General features: G+C 43.2%; 1 protein-coding gene across 3 annotated transcripts in view; it reads right to left on the bottom strand.

Annotated features, from left to right (window-relative positions):
- Nucleotides 1–327: 327 nt before the first annotated feature.
- DNAAF5 (dynein axonemal assembly factor 5) overlaps nucleotides 328–27,333 on the bottom strand; it is a 42,856-nt gene continuing 15,850 nt past the window's right edge. Inside the window, exons 7-14 of one of the 3 annotated variants that reach the window (XM_075830275.1) lie at nucleotides 26,027–26,170; nucleotides 23,477–23,645; nucleotides 20,813–20,960; nucleotides 17,160–17,310; nucleotides 14,379–14,535; nucleotides 8,063–8,254; nucleotides 2,018–2,112; nucleotides 1,012–1,101 (exon numbers count right to left, since the gene is read on the bottom strand). In XM_075830275.1, coding sequence (XP_075686390.1) covers nucleotides 2,018–2,112; nucleotides 8,063–8,254; nucleotides 14,379–14,535; nucleotides 17,160–17,310; nucleotides 20,813–20,960; nucleotides 23,477–23,645; nucleotides 26,027–26,170 — 1,056 coding nt within the window. In that variant the 3' untranslated portion in view covers nucleotides 1,012–1,101. Of the gene's footprint in view, nucleotides 1,102–2,017; nucleotides 2,113–8,062; nucleotides 8,255–14,378; nucleotides 14,536–17,159; nucleotides 17,311–20,812; nucleotides 20,961–23,476; nucleotides 23,646–26,026; nucleotides 26,171–27,333 lie in introns of all 3 variants that reach the window. The other 2 variants (XM_075830274.1, XM_075830276.1) reach the window with 2 other exon arrangements.

The raw sequence follows: 27,333 nt of genomic DNA, 5'->3' as shown, positions 1-27,333 counted from the left end.
TATCACTCTTTTTATAGTACATATCTCCATAGAAGTGTGGTCAGCCCATGGTGGCACCAGCCGGCAACAGTCAATTTCTGAATGAACAATTACAATGAAAAACTCCAGGTTTTACCAAATGTACAACTCATAAGAAAAACTTTTTTTGCCAGTCGGGATCTTACAGCAGCCTCTGCAGACTGACAAATAGAGTGCTTATGTTCAGTCCCCCCCTACTTTTTGGTTTAGTGCCCTTTAATCATGGAATATAAATTGAGGCATTTCTGAATGTGAAGCCAAATGTCTCCGGAATATCATTGCAAGTAATACATTAAAAGGGAGATCGAATTAAAACGCAAAACCATTAGGTGGGTTTATTCAGTTTGTAGACATGTTAAATACTACAAGTAACCTTTACTTGACATGTCAGAAGTTTTGATTGGTGGGGCTCAGAGCACTGAGACCCCCCCCCCCCACGGATCGCTAAGCCGACGCGGCAGAAGCGATTGGAGCCGCTTCCTTTCTAATTGGCTTTCCTTGAAGCAGCGTATGGGCGCAATAGAAAGTCTATGAGCCTGTACACCGCTGACTCAGCTTTTTGAGGAAAGCCGATCAGAAACGAAGCAACACAGCGCTCACCCCAACACTTCTGCCGCTTCATTTTGGCGATCGGTGGGGGTCTCAGAGCTCAAACCACCACCGATCAAAACTTCAGACACGTCAAAAGTTTTTTAAAAGTTTAGTTACCCTTTAACAAAACACAATTATACAGATTGGCATTTTCTGTAGCTCAAACATGCAGGTCCCCATTATATTTCACAGGGAAACATATTTGTGTATCCTTGTAAAGTTTAAGGCGAGGCACTTTGAAGGTTTACAGCATAAAATACGTTATTTTTTTTTTTTCATGAATAGATTTTGCCAGGTAAAATAAATACATTTATAAATGAAACAGATGACATTAGTGGAAAGGTGACAATTCCGTAGATCCTCTGTCCTGATACATCTGGATGTGTTGCAGCAGTTGATTACAATAGACAGGCGTCCTGTGTTTATGCTTCACGGCTTCAATTTCTTGCAGTAACACTGACGGGTACACGACAGCCGCTTCCTTAAGAACATCTGCAAGACAGAGACCCCAGACAATGATGAGATGATCACGATCAATTATTATTTTATGCATTATTTATTAAAATGTGACATAAAAAAAAAAAATTAGCTGCCTATTGCCTTGAAGATTCATACAGAATTGAATTTACACCCAAAATATAAGAAGGTGACGAGAAAAAGCGAATGGAAAACCTCCGGCTGCCAACCTGAGCGTGATGCATCTTCAGAAATTGGATGTAATTCAAATCAACAATTTGATTTTCCGAACAGCAACTAAATCATGAGGCGCTAGAGCTAAACTGGGATCTCTTAATAGGGAATCTGTATCCAGGACAGACCATGTTAAGTAAGAGCATCTAATAGATGCTCCATAGAAAACAGTTCAGCAAGAGCCATTGTACCCGCTGAATGGCGCGCTCCACTTTTGTGCCAACATCTACTTTTGAGCATGTAACTTCTATTATTTCCTATGGGTATAAAAACGACGTGAGGATCGTCACTTCTTTTTCTGTCGTAGTCACATGAAAGGACGACTGCGTAGCCCCAACCTATAAAATAAAGGTGTATCTGTCCCAGGAATTTGGGTAGTTTCTAATGTGTCCCATACAAAGATCTAACAGGATGTCAATATATCTCAAAGACAAGTTTCTTATCTTTATCATTTTAATTCTGGTAATTTGCTGCCCTCTAGAGACATTTATCTGTTACTACACGCACAATGCTTCGGCAGTAGTTACGATATGGAAATGAACATATAAGAGCATTAATTAATGTGAATGGATTCTATTATTTCATCAAACAAAACTTTACATTTATTAAATATATTCGATAACGACGTCATAATAGGAAGTTATAAAGTTATGCTCAAAGTTTGTCACTAAAAAGGAAACATGAATCAATCACAATTCATTGCAAATAACTCACTCACTTATTTTGAGCCAAGGCTACACAAGATATGAAGTTTCTGCAGGGCAAAAGTATGTCCTATAGTGGCGTAAAGCCCAAGCAGTATCCTGGGAATATCTGGAGAGCAGACGGAATGCAGAATTAACAACGCCAGCAATGCTATAAAGCCAAATATGTTGCAGGCACGACATCATGGCATAATAGTGGGCACCCACAGCTCCAGCAGCCTCATACACCATTGATGAAGCCACAGCAGAGCTAAGAACATCATGTAACCCCGCTATTATTATATCCCTCGCTTGGCACCGAGCAGGTTAAGACATACACTTGTCCCGCTATGTGACATGTCCTAGCTGCCATGATCAATTGAGTGTCTGACAAGGTGCCCAGATAATAGGTCTATTTTTTTCCCTTTAAGCCCCCATCACATTATGCCACCATGATTTATGGATGTAAATAGAGTCAGAAAAGGTCCATACATCATCCCCCGGCAGCGCAGACAAGCAGACTAACATGGAGCCGTCATCCCTCATAAATCTCATTGGTGTCTTTCAGATATCAAATGATAATTCTTAAAAACAGAAAAGTCAATGATCTATAAAACCTGCAAATAGGTCAATTGTAGGATAGAAAGACAAAACACTTTATATTATTAAAGAAGAACAATAAAAAATATATATATTTCTCCCAGTACTCGGCACTGCTTCGAATGTGCGGTCCGCTCCCACGATGTGACACGTGCCCATCCCCTCTTACTTTCTCCCTGCGTTCCAAATCAATTAAAGTTGAACCGCAATTAAACATCACCTGTTATGGACCGGATATAAACCCCAACCCTGCTGACATAACTTTCACTTCAGCCATGACTAAGGACGCGGAAGTCGTCTGAAACGCGTTGGCAGCGTATACCTTTCCACATCCACCTTTCTCTGTAGGACATGGATTCCCGGGTTTACTCTATTACAAATAAAATTGGAACAGGTTTCCATTTTAAACTAACAACCTTCCAGGATTTGTTTTTTGCGCTGGATTCCATTACCGACCTTCTTTCAATAAAAAAAAGGAGTTACCGTATAGGATTCGAATACAATAAAATGGGAACCCATAGAAGTATCTAGTTCCCGAGTATACGAGAGACACAGGTTATATAGTTAGGCTATGTTCACATCTGCGTTGGAGGCTCAGTTAGGGGCCTCCATTGCAGATCCGGCAGGGTTTGCCGAAGTCAATAGCGCAGCATGCTTTGCTAGTGTGTCAGGTAAAATCACGGACACCCCGACAGAACCTATTATAGTGAATGGGGGCCGTCAGCAGCCGGCGGTGTCCACTGGTTCCGTTATTCCCTTGTTCTGCTCTGACGGAGGACAACGGAACACACCAAACAAGGTGTGAACCCAGCCTTACATAGTTCGTACGGTTGAAAAGACACATGTCCATCAAGTTCAACCAAGAGACGGGAAAAGATAAGGGATGAAACAAAATTTCTACACATAGGAGCTAATATTTTTTTGTTCTAGGAAATTATCTTTGCCTTTTTTAAAGCATCTCCTGTCCCTGCTGTGACGGCTCCTGCGGTGACTATTCCATAGATTCACCGTTATCACAGTAAAGAAGGCTTGTCGCCTCTGCAGGGTGAAACCTTTTTTTCTCCAGACGGAGGGAGTGCCCCCTTGTTTTTTTGAGGGGTTTTTATATGGAACAGGATTTCACCATATTTTTTGTATGTGCCATTAATATATTTATATAAGTTAATCATGTCCCCCCTTAGTCGTCTTTTTTCAAGGCTAAATAGGTTTAGTTCTTTTAATCTTTCCTCATAACTTATATTCTCCATGCCCCTTATTAGCTTCGTTGCTCTTCTTTGTATTTTTCATCCTTTCTATGAACTGGAGCCCAGAACTGAACTGCATATTCTAGATGAGGCCTCACTAATGCTTTGAAAGTGATAATATTACATCCCTGTCCCGTGAGTCCATGCCTCTTTTAATACACGACAATATCCTGCTGGCCTTTGAAGCAGCTGATTGACATTAAATGCTGTTATTTAGTTTATGATTTACAAGTACACCCAGATCCTTCTCAACAAGCGACTCCCCCAGTGTAGCTCCCCCTAGGACATATGATGCATGCAGGTTGTTGGTACCCAGATGCTTTACATTTATCTACATTAAACTTCATTTGCCAACTGGATGCCCAAACACTCAGTTTGTTTAAATCAGCTTGTAATTCATGAACATCTTCCATAGACTGAACTATATTACATAGCTTGGTGTCATCTGCAAAAATAGAAATAGTGCTATTAATCCCATCCTCTATATCACTAATAAATAAGTTGAATAATAGTGGTCCCAGCACTGAACCCTGGGGTCACCACTTATAATCGGGGAACATTCAGAGTAGGAATCATTGACCACAACTCTCTGGATACGGTCCTTGAGCCAATTCTCAATCCAATTACAAACTCTACTTTCTAAACCTATAGTCCTTAATTTACCCATTAGGCGTCTATGAGGGACAGTGTCAAATGCCTTTGCAAAGTCCAAAAACACTAAATCCACAGCGGGCCCTCTGTCTAGACTTCTGCTCACCTCTTCATAAAAACAGATCAGGTTGGTTTGACAACTTCTGTCCTTAGTAAAACCGTCCTGGCTGTCACTTATAATACTATTTATTGTCACATAATCCTGTATATAGCCCCTCAAACATTTTACCCACAATGGATGTTAAAATGTAGCTAAACGTTTGACAAGCTTCTGACATGCCAGAAGTTTGGATTGGTGGGGGTCCGAGCACTGAGACCCCCACCAATCGCTAGAACAAAGCAGCTGAAGCGTTCGTGTGAGCGTTCAGCTGCTTCGTGTCTGTTTGGCTTTTTCCGGAAATAAATGTATAGGAGGACGGACTCCATAGAAAGCCTATGAGCCCATACTCCGATACATCGGCTTTCCGGAAAAAGCCGAACACAAACGAAGCAGCTGAGCACTCACACGAGCACTTCAGCTGCTTTGTTCTAGCGATTGGTGGAAGTCTCAGTGCTTGGACCCCAACCAATCCAAACTCTGGACATGTCACTATGACATGTCGGAAGTTTGTCGAACGTTTAGCTACACTTTAATCTTACTGGTCTATAATTACCCAGGAAAGACCTAGAGCCCTTTTTGAAAATAGGCACCACATTTGCCCTGCGCCAGTCCCTTGGCACTATTCCAGTCACTAGAGAATCTCTAAATATTATGAAGAGGGGGACAGAAATAACTGAACTAAGCGCTTTAAGAACTCTAGGGTGTAACCCATCTGGTCCCAGAGCCTTGTGCACATTTATTTTATTTAACTTCGCTTGCACCATATCTACATTCATCCAATTCCGTATATTAACCCCTTCGCTCACCCAGACGTGCCATTACGTCCTGGTGCAAGGGGGATGTTTGGAGCGCGATCCATATGCAGCGGTTGTCAGCTGTGTTTTACAGTTGACACCAGGGACTAACAGCCAGGAACAGCGATCGCACTGTTCCTGGCTGTTTAACCCCTCAAATGCTGCAGTCAATTGCGACCGCAGCATCTGCGGCACTGAAAAGAGGTGGGCAGCCCCCTCCAACAGCTCATCCCCCTCCACAATGAGATCGGGGGGTGACAATGGTTTTCATGGCAGACAAGGGGCCTAATGAAGGCCCCAGGTCTGCCTTCACTCTGCCTCTGTTAAGCCCTTAAAAGAAGCCTGTAAAAATGACAATATACTGAAATACATTTGTTCTTAGTAGTGAAAAAAATAAAATGTATGTATGTATGTATGTATGTATGTATATATATATATATATATATATATATATATGTTATGGCTGTTGGAAGGCGCAGAGTGAAAAACGAAAAATCAAAAGATGTCTCAGTCCTGATCTTTTTTTTTTTAAATTGATTTATTAACAGCACTGGCACCGGCTACATCAGCTGCTCTTTCTTCTGTTGTATATACAGAGCGGAAGAACCCATTTAGTAACTCTGCTTCTCTTGATCCCCTGTGACCAACTCCCCATTACCACTATCTAGGGGTCCTACATGTTCAGACCTTGGCTTTTTTGCATTTGGAGACTGAAGAATTTTTGGGGATTTTGGGTTGGATCTTTCTTGTGGAGGGTCAGGACTTATAAATGCCATTCACTGAATGTAAAGTAGCGCAGTGAAAGTCATCAGGATCACACTCCTTCTATAGAGCGGTCTTAGCTTAGATCTACAATCATTTTGATACTCTTAAAGGAACACTCCAAGCAAATTCATACACGGATACAAACACCAAAGAAAGAAACCCTGTGTCACCATTTTGGGGTACATACAACTTTTTGATCAATTTTTATTCAATTATTTTGGGGAGACAAAGTCACAAAAAAATCTGCAATTCTGGCATTTTATGGCTTTCACCGTGCCGGATAAATTACTTTATATTGTAGTAGTTTGGACTTTTATAGACGCGGCGAAACCAAACATGTTTATTTTTTTTTTTTTCATATTCAAATTTTTATTGATTTTCAATACACACAGACATAGAACACAGTGGAGGGAAGGCCTCCATACACTAAAGACAACCAACAAATAAGGGCAAAGCCCAAACTAGGTTTATTTTTTTAATGTGTACATTACTTTAGGGGAAAAACAGGAAAAAGGGGTGTTTTTGATATCTTTTTTTTTTTTCTATATTCCTAAACATTTAATATTTACATCTTTTTTAGTCCCACTCGGGGACTTGAGCATGCGATTGTTAGATCACTTGCACAATAAACTGCAATAGTTATTGTATTGTGCTGTATGCCGGCTCCTATAAGACAAAGATGGCAGGCTTAGGGTATCTCAGTGATTAAACTGCGGCAACTAAGCGATTAAAAGCCAGGGATCCAAGTTATCCCCAATCCTGGCCATTCGTGCGAGGTGTCCAGCAGGCACCCTCGATGTATGGAGCGGGATCGGCTCGTTAGCCCATTCCATGCCCCCCTACCGACTATGGATGATTTTTGACATTTAACGTAAATATATGTCAAACACCCCGGCTGGATTGGACGAGGGATTATGATATATGGGATATGGGGTCTTCCCAACCATTCCTTAACGATTGATGTCTGGGAAAGAAGGATCGGGCAATGTTGGATTTCAACATGCCGGATTCTTTGCTCCTACAGGAGATAAACCACTGCCAGAGGTGTCCGGCAGCAACTTATTAAGCATCACACTCAGCCGAACATGTATGAAGGTGGAGTGAAATGAGCTACTGCATGCGTACGGCCAGCTTGATAAAGTTGCCACATACTGTTATAGTACAGAACACTCTGTGCAGACATGGAGCTAGCAGGGAATGCCAGAAGATTTCAGCTCTGAAGTCTGGAGAATTGTGAATGCAGTTCAGAACTACAATACAAGCTCGGAACTAGTACAAGATAATTAATGCATGTTTCAGCCTCTGAATATAAATGAAAATAGGCATTTTGAAAATGGTGAGAAACAGAAACAGACGGGGAGATTTATAAAGCGATTTGCACCAGTTTTCTGGCAGGAAAAAAGGTGAAAATTTTGGCAGATGCCGGTTTTGTGCGAAATCTGTAATTATTGTGTTTTAGATTTTTATGCTATATACGCCACTATAAAATAAGTGGGTAGGGGTTTAGCCAAGAAGGAAGGGCCACCCACAGCCCAATGGATTTACTATAATTTACGCCAGAAATTAGCGGAAATTATAGCAGAAATCTTCACCATGTGGATTTTCGTATGGGGCACACGGACAGCCCAAAATGTGCCAAATTTTTTAAGAAGTGTGCGCCTCCTAATAAAACGTAGTCATCTTACTCCATCGGGCTTATGTTTAAGACCTGCATATAAAAACGCCAGTGTTAGTAAATTCTCCCCCCAAAGAAATTTGCGCCTATTCACAGATTGTTGCTGTTCTCTAATGTGGCAACTGGGTCCATAACAGATCACAGAAGAGGAAACCATAGACTCACCTAGTACTGTAGCCTGGAGAGCAGCGTGAAACCATAGACTCACCTAGTACTGTAGCCTGGAGAGCAGCGTGAAACCATAGACTCACCTAGTACTGTAGCCTGGAGAGCAGCGTCAGCATCATCAAGATGTACCAGGAGACAGCGGTATAGGAATTCCAGATGACCCCTATAGGTCGTCCTCTCATACCGCTCATCGATAAATTTAAACCACAGACTCAGTGTTTTAGCAGCCGTGATCCGCACTTCATCTGAAGCATCATCAAGACGCTTTACAACTTCTGTTAAGAAAACATATTTATAGGTAAGCGATCACACAAACATAAGATTGCAGAGGACATTAGAAAGGTCAATGTGATCCACTTTTACCTTATGTGTATTTCCCCTTATTATATATGTGTATATATATGCTTCAAAGTCATATATAGGGTTACTTTGTGGCGGACTATTGTATATACAGTAATGTCCTATGTCCTGAGTTACAGTCTGTATTATAGTCCAGAGCTGCATTAACATTCTTTGGGCTGCAGAGCCAAAATCTCGAGGTATTCCTTGTCTACACAGAGCCAATTCTGGTGATTTGCATTCTGGGAAGTGAAGTATGTAAACCAGTCATTGTACAGTAATCTAATGTGAGAATAAATTAACTGCCCCCACAACATTATATACAGAGGTGGACATAGACAGCAGAGGGCTCGTGTGCAAGAACAGTATGTGCTCCGTCTGCCAATCCACCAAGACTGCCGTCCGTTGCACGCAATGTAGCAAACAGTAGGAAATTCTTTGACATTTATGAGGAGGCGGCAGTGGACCTCATATAATGTTATTGTACGGTCCATCCCTGATGATTGGAGTGGAGCTAAACGCTCATGGATGTGTTTGTCGATGAGCTTGTTGACCGTTTCCAACGATGACCAGCAGAACTAGGAATACAGCAACTCTGGTCTATAATGTAGGATGTAACTTAGGATCCATTCAATCAGTTTATAAAAAGTGACAACTTTTAATGCACATTAAAGCGACAATCTGGTCCAGTGACATTTTAAACGCGATGGGGTATATGGAGTAATATTACCTGGTGATCTCCAGTTGCGCCCCTTTGCTGTGGATCCGTCACTTTGGAGTCCCGTCTGTGTATGGCAGCTGCGTTTCTCAGAATACGAGTCGGAGACACTCCCTTTGTTCTCGGAATTGGCCAGAGCTGCTCACGTAACCAGTTCTGGCCAATCCGAGAACAAAGGTAGCGTCTTAGACTAAGTCTGTGAAGTGCTGTGGCCATTTTGGGACCCCAAAGAGGCGGATCCACAGCAGAGGGGCGCAACTGGAGGGCGCCAGGTAATATTACTCCATATACCTAATTACATTTATACTTTGGTCCTGGGACCTGAGGGTCGTTTTAATTCTAACCCCAGTAAAGGGTTATTCCCACCACATCGCTTGTATACGCCATCACTAATTGGTGGGGATCCAACTACCGGGAACCCCACCAATCTTGAGATTTAAAGGGCTGTAGAAGTGCTTTAGCGCCGTTTCCTTTTCAAAGTTTTTCCTGCACACGGGCGCTCCCAAATTGCTGTGAGGAAAAGCAGTGAAGGTGCTGCAGTACGAAATAGGGGCTGCAAACCCTTTTTTCTCAGGATCCTTGGAGGTACTGGCAGTCAGACCCCCCACTAATAAGAAAGTGATGGCATATCCTCGCAGTGTGCTATCAATTGTTGTGTAGAAATAACACGTTAAAGCCTAGTTCAGAAAAATCTGCTTCAAAATTTCTTCAGGTATTTTAAAAGCAGATTTTTAATTGGCAGCCTTTTTTATGCGTTTCTGCAGCGTTTTTTTGCCCGAAGACGTGGAATCCAATTAAAAAAATGCAGGCAAAACTCGCTGCAAAAACGCTCAAAAAAGGGGAGTTGCAGGTCTTTTTCTGCCTGAAATCAATGGGAAGTCAGAGCCAGAAACCGCTCAAAGAAAGAGCATTCAACTTTTTTCCCCGCAAGTGGCCAAAACCGGCCATAAAAAAACAAAAAAAAAAACGCCATTGCTTCCCATTGAAATCAATGAGGCGATTTGGGCTGTTTTTTGGTGCGGATTCCAACGCGGTTTCCACGGCAAAATCAACGCCAAAAAAAAAACTCTGTGTGAACTGACCCTAATGCTGTTTTTCAGATTCTTACACATTCAATATTATGGTTTAATTTCATTAGTAAAATTGGATAATAAGTTGTATTTAGAACAGCGGGTCGTTCTTCAGGACATGAAGTGCAATGAGTTCCACTAGACTTTGTATGTAAGATGTATTTATATGATATACTGGAACATTCATTTACACGGCAGGTGAGAACAAGCAGCCGCCTCCCGACCACACAAGAAACCGGATTGATTTACTGTGTTGTGTGTGACAAAGTGGGGGGGCCATTGTATGTGATATATGTATTGATTGCTTGCTTGCTACAAAGTTTGCAAAAGTGACATTCTTTAAAACCATTTTTCCCTTGCAGTTTCCTTCCTGAGTAGCTGAGTAAGGGGGAGGGGTTAGCTGGTACCAGGTGCTATAAATCAGGCCTCACTACTCTGTAGAGCCTGCTCTGTGGCTTGAAACAACAAGTGGTTTGTAGATCAAGTGGAGTTCCAAAAACCGGAGTTCAAAAGAGGAGTTAAAGTCCCAGTAAGTGCTCTTCTACTTCTTTTTCTTTTTGATTAACACCTGTTCGCTGTTTTTTTTGTAACTTGGATAATGGATAGCAAGATTGGAGGTTTTCTTCAGTGCACAGTTTGCCGGATGTATGCACGACTGGAGCCGGAGTTCCAGGGTGAATATCTCTGTGGCAGATGTGAGCATGTTGTTCACCTGGAAGCTCGTATTAGAGATCTGGAGGAGCAGAATGCAACACTGAGGAGGATAGACAATCTTGAGCTGAGCTTGCTGCTCACGGAGCATGCAGTTAGTGGGTTACAACTGGAGGGTGAAGACATGGGTGAGCAGGATCAGGTAAGTAGCTGGGTTAATGTAGTTAGGGGCAGTAGAAAGGGGTCAAAGAAAAGGAAGGCCGATCCGGTTTCTGATATTCCAGGCAAAATTGCCAAGTTGGGTGATGATGCGAGGGTGTCAGTCTCAGAAATGGCAGCCCTAGTGGATACTGATCTCCCTAACAGCCGAGAGAACAGCCCAGCTAGTAGTTGGCGGGATGGTAATGCAGGTAAGCCAAGACAATTGATAGTCGTAGGGGATTCTATAATCAGGAAGACGGATAGAATAATTTGTCGCCAAGACCACCTCAACCGAATGGTTTGCTGTCTCCCTGGTGCCACGGTTCGGCATGTGGTGGAACGGGTGGACAAATTGCTGGGAGGGGCTGGTGATGATCCAGCTGTCGTGGTCCATGTCGGTACCAACGACAGAATAAATGGTAGGTGGAGGAGCCTTAAGAATAATTTTAAAGAACTAGGCTACAAGCTGAAGGGAAGGACCTCCAAGGTTGTATTCTCAGGAATACTGCCTGTGCCATGCGCATCACAGGAAAGACAGCGGGAGCTCAGGGAGTTAAATGCATGGCTGAAGTCTTGGTGTAGAGGAGAAGGATTTGGGTTCCTAGAGCACTGGGCTGACTTTTCATTGGGGTACAAACTGTATTCTGCAGATGATTTGCACCTAAATGGAAGGGGGTCCGCTGTGCTGGAGGAGAGAATTCTAGCTGGGGTGGCGGAGCATTTAAACTAGGGCTGAGGAGGGAGGTCAATGTAGAAAAAAAAGGGGTAGCCAGGTTAGAGAGGGGTCAGACTATATTGGTGGGGGGGAGAAACAGAATGTGGGGAGAGGACTAGGCAACAAGATAAGGAGATCCTTTCGTTACAAAACATCAGTGTAAATAAAAAGGCCCGATTAATGTCAAATCACATTTCTGATAATAAAAGTGAAAAACTGACAGGCAAGTTAAAGTGTAGTGATAATGGGAGATTTTAATTTCCGGGATATTAATTGGTGTCATGGTTCGGCTTCAACTGCAAAGGGGAGACATTTCCTCAACCTGTTGCAGGAAAATTTTATGGGCCAGTTTGTGGAAGACCCGACTAGAGGTGAAGCTCTGTTGGATCTGGTCATTTCTAATAATGCAGATCTTGTTGGGAATGTCAATGTTCGTGAAAACCTCGGTAACAGTGATCACAATATAGTTATATTTTACCTATACTGTAAAAAACAAACGCAGGCTGGGAGGGCAAAAACATTTAATTTTAAGAAAGCCAATTTCCCCAGGATGAGGGCTGCAATTCAGGATATGGACTGGGAAGAACTAATGTCAAATAATGGAACAAATGATAAATGGGAGATTTTCAAATCTACTTTGAGTTATTATAGTGCAAAATGTATTCCTACAGGTAATAAGTATAAACGACTCAAATTAAACCCCACATGGCTTACACCTTCTGTGAAAGGGGCAATACATGACAAAAAAAGGGCATTTAAAAAATACAAATCTGAGGGTACAGCTGTAGCCTTTGTAAAATATAAAGAGCTTAATAAAATCTGTAAAAATGTAATAAAATTAGCAAAAATACAAAATGAAAGGCAGGTGGCCAAGGATAGTAAAACAAATCCCAAAAAATTCTTCAAGCATATAAATGCAAAAAAGCCAAGGTCTGAACATGTAGGACCCCTAGATAATGGTAATGGGGAGTTGATCACAGGGGATCAAGAGAAGGCAGAGTTACTAAATGGGTTCTTTAGCTCTGTATATACAACAGAAGAAAGAGCAGCTGATGTAGCCGGTGCCAGTGCTGTTAATATATCGGCTGATATACTGAATTGGATGAATGTAGAGATGGTCCAAGCTAAATTAAATAAAATAAATGTGCACAAGGCTCCGGGACCAGATGGGTTACACCCTAGAATTCTTAAAGAGCTTAGTTCAGTTATTTCTGTCCCCCTTTTCATAATATTCAGAGAATCTCTAGTGACTGGTATAGTGCCAAGGGACTGGCGCAGGGCAAATGTGGTGCCTATTTTCAAAAAGGGCTCTAGGTCTTCCCCAGGTAATTATAGACCAGTAAGCTTAACATCCATCGTGGGGAAAATGTTTGAGGGGCTATTGAGGGACTATATACAGGATTATGTGACAATAAATAGCATTATAAGTGACAGCCAGCACGGTTTTACTAAGGACAGAAGTTGTCAAACTAACCTGATCTGTTTTTATGAAGAGGTGAGCAGAAGTCTAGACAGAGGGGCCGCTGTGGATTTAGTGTTTTTGGACTTTGCAAAGGCATTTGACACTGTCCCTCATAGACTCCTAATGGGTAAATTAAGGACTATAGGTTTAGAAAATATAGTTTGTAATTGGATTGAGAATTGGCTCAAGGACCGTATCCAGAGAGTTGTGGTCAATGATTCCTACTCTGAATGGTCCCCAGTTATAAGTGGTGTACCCCAGGGTTCAGTGCTGGGACCCCTATTATTCAACTTATTTATTAATGATATAGAGGATGGGATTAATAGCACGATTTCTATTTTTGCAGATGACACCAAGCTATGTAATATAGTTCAGACTATGGAAGATGTTCATGAATTACAGGCAGATTTAAACAAACTAAGTGTTTGGGCGTCCACCTGGCAGATGAAGTTTAATGTAGATAAATGTAAAGTTATGCATCTGGGTACGAACAACCTGCATGCATCATATGTCCTAGGGGGAGCTACACTGGCGGATTCACTTGTTGAGAAGGATCTGGGTGTACTTGTAAATCATAAACTAAATTTCAGCATGCAGTGTCAATCAGCTGCTTCAAAGGCCAGCAGGATATTGTCGTGTATTAAAAGAGGCATGGACTCGCGGGACAGAGATGTAATATTGCCACTTTACAAAGCATTAGTGAGGCCTCATCTAGAATATGCAGTTCAGTTCTGGGCTCCAGTTCATAGAAAGGATGCCCTGGAGTTGGAAAAAATACAAAGAAGAGCAACGAAGCTAATTAGGGGCATGAAGAATCTAAGTTATGAGGAAAGATTAAAAGAACTAAACCTATTTAGCCTTGAAAAAAGACGACTAAGGGGGGACATGATTAACTTATATAAATATATTAATGGCACATACAAAAAATATGGTGATATCCTGTTCCTTGTAAAACCCCCTCAAAAAACAAGGGGGCACTCCCTCCGTCTGGAGAAAAAAAGGTTCAAGCTGCAGAGGCGACAAGGCTTCTTTACTGTGAGAACTGTGAATCTATGGAATAGCCTACCGCAGGAGCTGGTCAAGGCAGGGACAGTAGATGGCTTTAAAAAAGGGTTAGATAATTTCCTAGAACAAAAAAATATTAGCTCCTATGTGTAGAAATTTTTCCTTCCCTTTTCCCGTCCCTTGGTTGAACTTGATGGACAGGTGTCTTTTTTCAGCCGTACTAACTATGTAACTATACCGGGGTAAATCTTGTTCAATTTATCTGGATCCAAGTTCTGTCCACAGATTCCCAGGAGAGCTCTGATAATACGACACGACACCAGCCGGCTCGTCTTTGAATCTTCCTCCAGAGTGACGAGAACCTGGGGCATGAGAACGTCCTGTACCTGGAGAATCTGAAAATTATAGAAGGGGGGGGGGGGGTGTCAATAAACGCAGACCGTCAGCAAAACAAATGGGCTTTGTGCTTTACTTTATTAGAACTATGACATTGCCAGCAGGACTTTGCTACATTCATACAGCATTACAAAGAAATGTAACAATTACTGATAAATATAATGAATATAAATCTCATTTTAATGCATTTAGAAAACGACAGACATTTATTTTCATTGGAAATTGCAGACTTTTTATTTCCTGATGACAAATTATTGCTAGGGTCTGCCAAAACATTATGATCAGAGGGGTCCGACTTCTAGGACTCCAGCCAATTCTAAGAAACAAGGGGCCAACGTTCGCTCACCCTATTCCCTGTATAGTGGTGCTGCCATCTATCTGATCTGCAGGGAACTGCAGCACATCCCCGTTCAAATAATTGGGGCTTTGCTGCAGTTCCCTGCACAATGGGTGGCCGAGGGCTTCGCTGTGCAGGGAAAAGCGGTGAATAAGCTGCAGCGCGTAACCCCTTAATGACGAGCGACACAAGTGAAGAGTGGGTGCTAGTTCCTGCATCGTGACAGATATATTCATCAATCGGATCTCGTGGGTACTACCACTGTACCCACGAAATCAGAGGCAGGAGCACGGCGGATATACCAGGCTCCTTCTGCAACTGCCAGAATTGAAGACAACCAGGAAGCCGGCAGTTTAACCCCTGAGATACCGTGGTCAATAGCGATCGCGGCACCCAAGGTCTTTGACAGTAGGAGCTCCCTCTGTCACCCTATCGGTACATCTGCAACGTGATCGCAGGGCACCAATGTGTTACCACAGCAGCCAGGTGCCTAAAAATGTCCCCCCAGTCTGCCATCAGTAACTGCCTATTAGGCCCCGTCAGAGGTTGCCTGTCAGTTTTACACTGACAGGCAGCAATGCTTTGGCGTATTCCAAAGCATTATACAAGCGATCAAAGAATCGAAGCGTCAAATCCCCTAGTGAGACAAAAACAAAATAAAATAAGTACGCCCCAAAAGAGAAGACCTACATATTAGGCCCTGCCGCAATCGTAACGACCCATAGAACAAACATAACTTATAAGTTGTACTGCACGGCGTATGGCGTAAAAAAAACATGCAAAAAACATTGGTGGAATTGCTTTTTTTACTCTCTCCGTCAAAAAAAATGAATAGAAGCTAATAAATTAAAAATGTAAAAAAGTCTACCTGTATTTGGTAGGCAGATGAAAGATAAATTGAGATACATTTTTACTGCAGGCATGAACGTAGAGCAATGGTGAGGTCCAGGCAGTGGCATAGCTATAGGGGTCGCAGCGATCGCAGTTGCGACCGGGCCCCTAAGCCTGGGGGCCCCCGCTGCCATACAGCAACATAACATACATTTTCTGTGCCGTGGATCCGACACTTCCTGGTTACGGTCACATGGTACACTTAGTGTACCATGTGACCGTGACGTCACGTGAGGGGCGTTCAAGCAAGCGTGGAAGAGGACTACAGGTGAGCTGCAGAGTCTGTACTGTGTTGTGCTGTCTCTGTTTGCGGTGGAGAGGGGGGGGGGGGGGGGTGTTAAATTATAGCCCCCATTCCTCTCTCCACTGCAAACTGCACAATACAACACAATACATAAACTGTAGGTCGCATCCCCCTGGGGGGGGGTCGTGTGAAGACCTCCGGAGGGGTCGCGAGTCACTCACCGAGGTCCTGGTTCTATTCAATGCCGGAGCAAGGAGCGGACGGCTGACCCCTTGCTCCAGCATTCACTGTGCCCTGAGCGGCTTGATGCAGGCTGGCGGGATGTAGCGACATCTTCGCGCCTGTCTGTGCCGAGTCACTCGTAGCACACACCAGAGGATGCAAAGGATCCTCCACCCGGCGAGGGAACGGGGATAGGTAAGTAATTATGTTATTTTTCTATTATTCACATATGGGGGCCCGATATGGCAGGGGGTATTATACTGTATGAGGGGCTCAAATGGCGGGTGTTATATACTGTATGGTAGGCATTATACTGCATGGGTGGCTGATATGGGGGCCATTATACTGTATGGTGGGCATTATACTGTATGGGACGCTCATATGGGGGGCATTATACTGTATGGGACGCTCATATGGGGGGCATTATACTGTATGGGACGCTCATATGGGGGGCATTATACTGTATGGGAAGCTCATATGGGGGCATTATACTGTATGGGAAGCTCATATGGGGGCATTATACTGTATGGAGAGCGGATATGGGGGGCATTCTACTGTATGGGCGGCTGATATGGGGAGCACTACTGTAGGGTGGAAGCTATGTGGGGCATTATACTGTATGGGGCAGTTATGGGGGCATTATCCTACTCCCATTTACTTCAATGGGAGGTTTGGGCTGAATCTGCCCGAAGATTGGGCAGGATACTTCTTTGTCCGTTATATTAAAAAAAATCTGGCGGGAAAAAAATGTTTTGAAAAATATGTGTCCACCTCCCATCGAAATGAATGGGAGGCGGAATTTCGCCGCAAAAAAATTCCTGTGTGTGAACATAGGCGTGTGAACAAATTCCTCCGTGTAAACATAGGCCCCTAGACTTTGAGTCTGTAACTTCAAGCGGTCATATCTCAGCACTAGAGAAAGATATTACCTCTTCATGCGAAAGAACCTCGCTCTGGAGCAGAACCCAGAGGCAGGACACCGCTATGGTCCGGATCGCTCCTGCCGTCCTCCCAGCACGCCACTTCAGGTTAGGAACCAGCGTGTCCCTAATGAAAGCTTCAGAGTAAAGATGGAACTGCCTGGGAGTGAAGAATACGTAAGTTTAGATGCAGCGGCACGATTTCTACTGCAATTTTCCTGTAGTACAAAAATAAACGTAAAATGTAATAAACGAAAGAAAACCCAGAAATAAAACATAAATCGCTGAGTTGTCGTCTTGTATGAAGCGTTTTAATACGATATTCAGCGGTCTTAGCGTTATCTTGGTCTAACAAATGCAAAGACGACTAATAGCGGATATTACTGTGACCATTGGGGTTGAGCTATTAACCCCAAAATAATCCCTACCGCTCTGTGTCAATGTCACAGTAGGCAATATATAGAATATCTATCCACTGTATATTGAATATCTATTGATCTCGAATATCTATCCAAGATCTATCAATCCAAGATCTATCAATCATCTATCAATATCTTTAAATCATCTAATATATAAATCGATCATCTTTTTAATATCTATTGATCTGTCGATCTAATATCGATCCATCTAATATCTATTGATCTATTCACACTTAGGGTATGTTCACACGGCAGCGTCCGTTACGGCTGAAATTACGGAGCTGTTTTCAGGAGAAAACAGCTCCGTAATTTCAGCCGTAATGGCATGTGCAGGCGTCTTTCGCTGCGTCCATTACGGACGTAATTGGAGCGGTTTTTCCATGGAGTCAATGGAAAACGGCTCCATTTACGTCTGAAGAAGTGACAGGCACTTCTTTGATGCGGGCGTCTTTTTTTACGCGTCGCCTTTTGACAGCGGCGCGTAAAAAAAATGACCGTCGGCACAGAACATCGTAAAGCCCATTCAAATGAATGGGCAGATGTTTGCCAACGCTTTTGAGCCGCATTTTCGGACGTAATTCGGGGCTAAAACGCCCGAATTACGTCCGGAAATAGTGTGTGTGAACCCAGCCTAAGGCCTCGTTCACATCTGCTTATGGGGCCTCTGTTGCAAATCCAGTTGAAAAGCCTGGAAACAATAGCACAGCATGCTGCGCTATTGTTTCCGGTAAAACCACTGACACCATGACGAAAAACCAATTAAAGTCAACAGGTGTTGTCAGTCGTGACGAAAAGAACAGAAAACCGAATGCATGTGTGAAACCAAACTAATATTTGTCGATCTATTAAAATATTCCTTCAGTTTTAATAAACAGATGTGTTGATTGCTGCAATTTCAATTTATTCTGTTATAGTGTCCAGTAGGGGGCACCTCAACACAAATAATTGACGATTTTCAAAAATAAAGATCGCACTCAAATGCTGAAACATCTAAAAGTTAACAGATATGTGTGATATCTATTCCATTCATCTCATATTACAGGTCTTTTCTTGACATACGTAACGGTGTGAGTCAACGAGAACATATTAATGGACAGATGCTGCAGCATGACCCACCAAAACATAAGCTCATGTGTAGTATTTCTGGCTACTACCTAATTACAAACCTGCTTGCTGTCACTTTATTGTGTCTTTTATTAGGGAACCCCAAGTCGGAAAGTCACATAGAACTGCAGAAAACGGTCCTATGATATAGATACTGATACAAGGCTTTTCAGGAGATTTCACCCCGGTCCCTCCCCTACTGCCTCAAGCTAAACGTATATTATTTTATACTCTGGGCAACGCCAAAGAAAGCAGCTCATCACTACCCCGTTACCGTGTTTGTCTAGCTGGAGTAAGAGTGAAATGAACAGTGTACGACGGCCCTTGCACTTGTTCTGGTCTAGGAATATAAAAGTTGTTCCCATAAGGAAAGGCAATGTCTTCCGTATCTCACGGCACGTGTCTTCCCCAAGCAAGTGCATAAAAAGACGGCACCCTGGTAGTTTTGGAATCTTTCCTGTACATTAAAGGGGTTTTCCGATGTCATAAAGTGATGGCTGTCACGTTTTCTGCTAGACAGAAAGGTAGATGAGGGTTAAGTCTGGGGTCTGTTTCTCCTCAGCTGCTCTAGTCTCTGGTATCGATCAATTAGATCGGTTCTATATAAACCCTCCTGACTCCGGGCTCCGTGCCAGTTATTACTTTCCTACCTGGTTCATTAGCTCTGTGCTTTGTGAGTATTCCACGTTACCCCTCTTTGCATTCTCCCTTATTGCTACTGTTTATGACCCGGATTGACTTGACATTTATTTTGCTTGCTAATTCGGTACCACTGTGTAAATATACGGTGTATGACCTGGACTGGGTTGATTTCTCTTTTGCCTACGGACTTTGTACTGTACTACCGCTCTGTTGCCGACCTTGACTAGTCTGACTTCTCTACCTGTCTGCTCCACCTGCCGGCACCTGCGTGATGAAAGCAAGATAATCTTTTCCACCAACAGGGTTCCCTCAGGGTCTGCTAGCTAGGTTCCGGATAGTGGGTTTGCCCTTATCAGGGTGGTTTATCTGCTTTAGGCAGGGCCCATGTTCCTTCAGGGGCCTCGCAGGGCTAGATCACCACCTTTTGCCAAATCTGGCAGCTTGCACCAAGTCTGGTAGTGGGTGCGCTTTTGCTGGACTGGTTACTTTCGAAAGTACCATTACAATGGCATATTGCCAAAATATGCTATCACTTTTTAATCCTCAGAATATAGGGGCCGCAGTGCAGGGAAAAAACAGTGAAGGAGACGCAGGACTAAATCAGTGCTGCTGCCCCTTTACGGTCAGGATCTGTGTGGGACCCCGTAGTCCGATCAAAAAGCGACGGCATATCCTAGTGATGTCATCACTTTATGAAATGGGAAAACCCCTTCAAGCTTTGCAGATTTTATGAAGTATTGCTTTATAATTTTTACGCTCCGTTCTATCAGGATAGATAGACATTTCATGAAAGTTTTACAAGAAATATCTGTTTCAAAGTGAACAATGAAAATGCCCAATAAGGGCTAAACTAGATGCCCGAACCAAGCTATATACTGTGCCTAGCATCCAGCTACAAGGGACATCTACGAGGAGTATTGTGAGCCGCCTGTCAATCAGTTTCTTTCAGCAAATCAACATCTCCAGGCATTTCCTCACAAATGCTGATTGGCTAACAGCCCTCCTCACAACACTCCAACCAAATTTGCTTTTCAGCTGGATCCAGATCCTCCAAAATAATGGGGTAATATCTGGGCCTGATCTAGTGGTCCCCTGCACCTACTAGACAGATTATGCTACATGGAATGGACATACACCAACATCCTTGGGTCATATGGTCAAACAAGTGTAACGCCACTGACACAGGTCTAAGAATATTAGCAGTGGCTCTCTTATATTATACATATAATGTTAAGTCTTAGACTCGCACATACTGTACGTACTTCTCAAGTTTGCAGGACAACTTTGTTGGACCTTCCACTCTCACGGAGTTAAAGTGGCAGGCCTGTGTATTGTTTTTCTTTAGTAAGTTAATTAAGTAACATTTCTGTGTAGGACTAGACAGAACAATACGCCTTTCAAGCATTCCTGTCTAACATTGTATGAGAAGAGCCCAAAAATCTATGAATGAGCGCTTATTGTTTTATATGGTGAGAAGGATCGGGAATCTCAACAAACCCTTTGGAGTTGACGGTTTCATTGGCTTTCAGCAGGAGTTTGGACAACATGGTAAAGAGTTTCAGTCGCATCTGTGGCTCTTTGTCTTGTTGAAGGCAGATCTTCAAAACCGGCATTAAGAGATCGAGATGTTCTCCAATCACAGGGCCTGACCGAAATATAACAGGAAACATACATCGATATTACTGCCAAATAGTATTTGTTATGTTACAGGAGCCTGGCCGTTATACCAACAGATACGTGGGTTGCCAGCACTTTAAATACACTACATATTCTGCACCTGCAGAGACAAAGCCCCCTATGGATAGAAATATATGAAGCTATATATATCACCAGAAACTCAATATAATTGTGAACAATCTACATATTGAGACATTACGATATATCAATGAGACAGACAGACCGAGACAGAGAGCGGGAGAGGGCCAGGGCGAGAGCGGGAGAGGGCCAGGGCGAGAGCGGGCCAGGGCGAGAGCGGGCCAGGGCGAGAGCGGGCCAGGGCGAGAGAGGGCCAGGGCGAGAGAGGGCCAGGGCGAGAGAGGGCCAGGGCGAGAGAGGGCCAGGGCGAGAGAGGAGCGGGACAGAGCGAGGAGAGAGGGATAGACAAACATTAGATAGATTGATAGGCCCCCTGCAAAAACTATACAGTGAAGACAGCCTTTTGGTATCAATCCACTAGTAGTCACTGATCTCTGAGACATAAAGGTAGCCATACACCTTAGATACTGTACGGTCAGCTATTCCTCCCAATTCCCCCATACACATAGCCAAACTTGCATGTGTACTCAATGGGGAGAGGGGAATGAAGCCCCTCAATGTGGAGAGGGGAATGAAGCCCCTATTACACTGGCCGATATTCGGCCAGTGCAGCGAGCGCCGATCAACGAGACATAGTTGATTGGCGCTCGTTTGCTCCTGTCACAAGGAGCGGTGGCTGGGGTTCTATGAACGCTTGTCTACCCGATAATCGCCCAGTGTAAAAGGGCCTTTAGTCGCTGCCAGACACTTTTGGCGGTGGCTTATCTCCAGTGAAAACAAAGGATCAGACATGTTGAAATAGAGGGAGAGTCGGCACAACTCCCTCATACACATTAGATGGTCGGCTGGTCCTGCCGACGTTCATTCATTGTGTATGGGCACCTTTAAAACACGAAGTGCCTCACACAACAACGTCACGGCTTTCAAATAACATTCCTTCTAACAAAAATTAGTTCAGGCATCAACATTGCTGGCTCCTCTGTAACCAGGTGAAGAAAATGGTTTAATGCACTTAATAAAAACTTGACATAATCCAACCAATATTGCTTCAGCAAAACATGTATCCTCAAATTAAGTGAAAATTAAAAATCCAGGCCAAAATCTAAAAGCAAAGTATGAACATTCAGTGCAGGAATTTCAGGGAATAAACTTTATGATCATCAAACAAAGAACAAGGAGTTGGGACAAATACATGTTAATCAGTGAAATTAATCTTTGTCCTTAGTCCTAGGGGTAACAATTACCACATAGCATGGCAGAGACACAGGTATCTGCCCCTGGGCAAAACGGGCCAAGCATTCCAGCGACACCACAACATATAAGGATGCAGAGTGTCACAAAGAGAATACTGTGTTATACTGTAAATTACTGAATGGTCGCCAGAAATTCGGAACTTAAAAACATTTCAAAGGCGAGGCAGAGCCAGGTCTGACTGTGTAATGTAAGAATGGAAACTAGAAGGTTTAGAAGTCTTAAAGCATTTCTAATAACACCATATGGTTATACCACTTTCTGCTTCTATTAGGGGTTCAGGGGCAAACTCAGGATTTTTAAAAGGGGGTTTCCAAATGCATACATTTTAAACCAAGTTATTTTCGCCGCGCTACCGCTTTCCTCTGGTTTTTATGCTATGAGTATTGGTCTGCACGTATCCACCAGCCTAGCCCTTCATATTAGATACATTCAAATAAAAAGGGCCAGATTGGTGGACATGTGCTGACCACTACTTGTAGCCCAAAAACTAGCGTAGAAAGTGCCACACACTGCCCCATGTCGACAGTGCCACAGATGTCGATAGTGCCCCATGCCACAAGAAGCAGACTCACCTGTCCCCGCTCCCATGCCATCCTCCGGGGATGCAGGCCTGATCTTTTCTGACCAGGCCTGCTCCAGTGGATTGAAGCAGGCGGCACGATGATGGCAGGGACGGGAACTGATTGTTTCCTTGCCTTGCCAGCTCTGTCAATAGAGTCCAATTGTATGTGAGGACCTCCTGGCCCTGGTCACAGGGGAGATTCAAATTCCCCCTGCGTGTGCCCCTGTGGTTTATTTATACAACTGCAGTTCATCATTTAGCAGCATGTCCCTGTGGGTTGTAGTGCATGAAGTTTAAAGGGTTTATCTACCTTTGCCATTTTTTATTGCTCAATGTATAAATTAATTAAAATAAAGACTCTTTGCAAATAGTCTTGATTAAAAATCTCCTACCGTATACAACTCCTATGCAGATCGATGGGTCTCCATGGTTGCAGACCTGTGTAGCATGATCCTGCAGAAATACTGCCTTGCATCTGCCGGTATGTGTGTGTGTATATGTATGTATGTATGTATGTATGTATGTATGTATGTATGTATGTATGTATATATATATATATATATATATATAATTCTTCCCAGAATCCTTACCAGATTCTGAGACAAGGACCTCAAATTGCGCCCGTTCTACAGAATAGCAGGTCCAGTGATCATGACCTTTGGAAGCCCATTGCATCAACCCTTGAATGTGTTGTCTGTACAGCCATTGGCGTCCGCTCACACCTTGTACCTCTGCTAGTGACAGCATTACACCTTGAACCTGCAGAGAAATCCACAGCAATGGTTAGTAGTCCCAGCACATTGATCTGTTTGCTTGAAGGGTTAAGAAATATTAGACAAGCAACTATTGACATAACCCTGTGTAGATCAGTTGTCTCCAACTTGGTTATAACACTGCAACTCCCAGCATGCTATCACAGCCTCAGGCCGCTATGGCATACTGGGAGTTACAGTCTGCCATGACCACTGATTTACAGTATTTTAAAAACTTTTTTTTTTTTTTTCTTTTAAATCACTTGTAAATCGCACGTGACTTTATGCAACTTTCATCGCATGACTTCATGCGGCCTCTATTGGACAATGATGGTCACCTTGAATAGGAACCTACCGTTCACACGGCTGTTCAGGTGCTGGCAGCGGTAAAAAAAAAACTAAAAAAATTGCAGGTACATATGGTGTACAAGATCGGATAGATCGTGTGATGAAATGTTATAGACTTTGGAAGTAATAATATTAATAACGAATGATTTCGACTCCACAAGAGGTGACTGCGGTTACTGAAGGGTGTATGGGGACTTAGAGTGAAGACTGTGTTCTGCAAGCTGTGAAGTCGAGTTCTTCTGGAGAACATTACATTGCTGACACTGCGTCTGCTTTTCAATGGTCCGACAAGGAAAGATTAATTTAGCCCTGGTGATGGATTTTGATGATTTCATTACATATCTGATCTTACGTCTGCATATCAGAACTTTATGATCCCTGAACAAGAAAAGCACAGATAGCAGAAATTTATTAAAGGGGATTTACACATTAAGAACAAGGTCTCTATGGCCATATCTGTGTGAATCCAATGCGTGATGACACGTCACAAGACCGCGGCCTGATCGGCTGATGTGTCGTCACTTTGTTACGCTCCAGTGGTGGACATGGGGAGGGATTCGCAGTGCTCAGTATTTTTGTCCTTATGGTTTTTAGTTGTTGTCAGCTAATGGAGAAAATGTACAGTGCATATAGGCAGAATTGTATAAGCTGCCCATACACAATTGCTGAATGCTCGGGTGCAGGGGCGGCTCCAGGTTTACGAGGGCCCTTGTTCGATGGAGTCGCAGTGGGTGCCCGGCACTTGCCCAGGTTTGCCAGGTGCGGACACCAAACCCTGCTTGGGTGACAGCTTTAGGTGTTTGGGGTGCACAGATGGAGAAGAATGGTTCATTGCTGTACTGACTGCCGAGTTTAGTATTACCGTGAATCTCTAAGACGGCTTTACTGTACAGCCTTTATTCAGCATCCACTTCGCCCGACAAGGTTCTGATGGGAGGAGGTTTCGGCAATCAGTAGAAATTGCTTGGTGAAACAGCCGCTAAGCATCTATTTTCCCAGCAGGGTCGGTGCAGTGAAAATGAAGCATTACAAATCTCGCATTCAACCCAATGAGTCCTTTGTGTAATACACTTTGTAGCAGCTTTACCCCTTTATTAACTCCATACACCCTAATGTGACATTGCGTCCGTTGTCAAAGTTTTATGGGACTACCCGACCCAATCCCTGTCGGCTGTAGTGACATTTTGTTCACAGTGATGTAATGTCCTGCGTGGTCACATGACGCAACACGGCTAAGGAAGCAACGTCGCTAAGCAAACCATAGAACTGATGGGGAACTATGCAAACTGGCATCAGAGGACACAGGGTTCAAAGGTATTGGGGTAAATCTGAATCATGGTCAACCGCCTTGGCCTTGAAAAAGTAATTCCTCCTAAGACTAAAGTTCACACGTAGCGAAAATGCAGCGGAATCTCCGTCTGGCATTCCTGCAGATTGAGAATCCGCATCGCAGTTCAGTTTCTCACGTCTTTTCTGCAAATTTTTTCCGCAGCATGTGGATGAGATTTGTTGAAATCTCAGCCACTTTACGGTTACTGTAATACACTGCAGTATTTACGCTCTGTGTGAACTTAGACTAAAAGTTATCTTTGACTTCTACATGGGTAACAGATGCTGGTTGACTACCACTACCCATATGGGGTTATCACTAAGCTTTCTGCAACTTACACATAAATCTACCTGGTTATAGATCGTTATTTTCCCCTCGTTTTCTCTCTCTGCCTTTGCAAGTAGTCCAGTAGTAGTTTTGGTATTTTATACATGAAGCCGTTCCATATCTCTTCATGAGATCAGCACGCAAATCTACATCCGTAGAACCGATCAATGGGGGGGGGGGGGGGGTCCCGTCCTGGAATACCTCTTTAAAGATACAGCAGTCTACTTCTTCAGTGTTCTCTTCAGTACAGTAAACGGAAGAAACCTCCATTACCAGCAGGGGGCAGTAAATGCATGCATTTTTTCCATATCCGTACTAGCTTTTCTAATGGTCAGTATAAAAAGCATTAACAATGGACAGAGGAAAGTGAGAGATAATATTACCTTTTCATACAGGGTTTCAGAGGCTGGGCTGGCAAGTATTGTTATCAGGACTTTCATACAATGGAGGCTGATGTCCGCACAGTACTGTTGGCATATACGGATCATGGACTGTATGCAGCACAGTAACTGCTCCAAGTACAGCACCTGTCAAGAGAAAACATAGAAGAACCATTGTAAGGAAGCTTAGATGAGAAATATAGATATTGGACGCTATCAGTGAGTCCAGTTCGATTAAAGAATAAATGATACTTCAGTCATTACATACCATGCATACCACTCAAATGGCCAAAGATGGACGCTTAAGATTAGTCCTCAGCGCCACACATTTACCCGCATCTCAGACAATGAGACGTGAAATGCATCCACAGTACAGAAAACATCATAGCATAGAGTTACATTGAACACATTTTACTATATGACCCAACAAAGAGTCTTTCCTAAAAAAACTCTAAATGCTTTAACATACACCGGCAAATTTCCAAAAGTCAAAACATATTTTTTTGGGAGTAAATCTCGAATTGGTATAGAAAATGGTGCCCGCACATATACCAAATTTATACGGCACCTGGCTGCCAGTTTTTTTACATGTTCCCTTTGCAGCCATCAATTTTCGATGAGGGGGTGTGAATTGAAGTGCAACTAAACTTTTAACGTCATAGTGACGTGTCAAAACTTTTGATTGGTGATGGTCCGAGCATTGAGTCCACCACTGATCGCTAAAACGAAGCAGCAGGAGGACTCAGGTGAGCGCGGAGCTGCTTCGTGTCTGCTCCAAGGAAAGCCGATCAGTGATCGGGCTCAATAGAAAGTCTGTGTACACCGCTCGTACCTTCGTTTCCGAGGAAAGGCGATTAGAAACGAAACAATTAATCTCAGCGCTCGGACCCCCACCGATCAAAACTTTTGACAGGTCACTGACAGGTCAAAAGTTATTTAGTTACCCTTTCATTTGTCATGAATGTGCACATTTATAAAGCCTATGCAAAATTTTTGGTTTAGAATCCTTACAGGCGGCCTACCCACGGTCAGACCTGGTATATAGTGTGGAAAGTTTTTTTTTTTTTTTTTTAAAGGCTCATCAGAGACATCCCCTTTCAGAACAGAGCTACCCCGGGCTAGGATCCAGACAATCCTGGTAAAATCAGCTCCAGCCAGCCAGGCATTTATCCTGCAGCAACTGCTTCACGGTAAATGTAGTATTATTTGGTGGCCATTCAGACGAATGCCAGTCCATTTAATACACGGACAGCTCGAGTCCGCCAGAACAGGACCTGCTCTTACAGAGCGGCTTCCATTCTGGCTCATGA

Source organism: Rhinoderma darwinii, chromosome 6 (assembly GCF_050947455.1).
Source record: "Rhinoderma darwinii isolate aRhiDar2 chromosome 6, aRhiDar2.hap1, whole genome shotgun sequence".
In the NCBI taxonomy this organism is placed as follows: Eukaryota; Metazoa; Chordata; class Amphibia; order Anura; family Rhinodermatidae; genus Rhinoderma; species Rhinoderma darwinii.
Note: the sequence above shows the minus strand (reverse complement) of the source record. Positions and strands in the feature narration are given on the sequence as shown.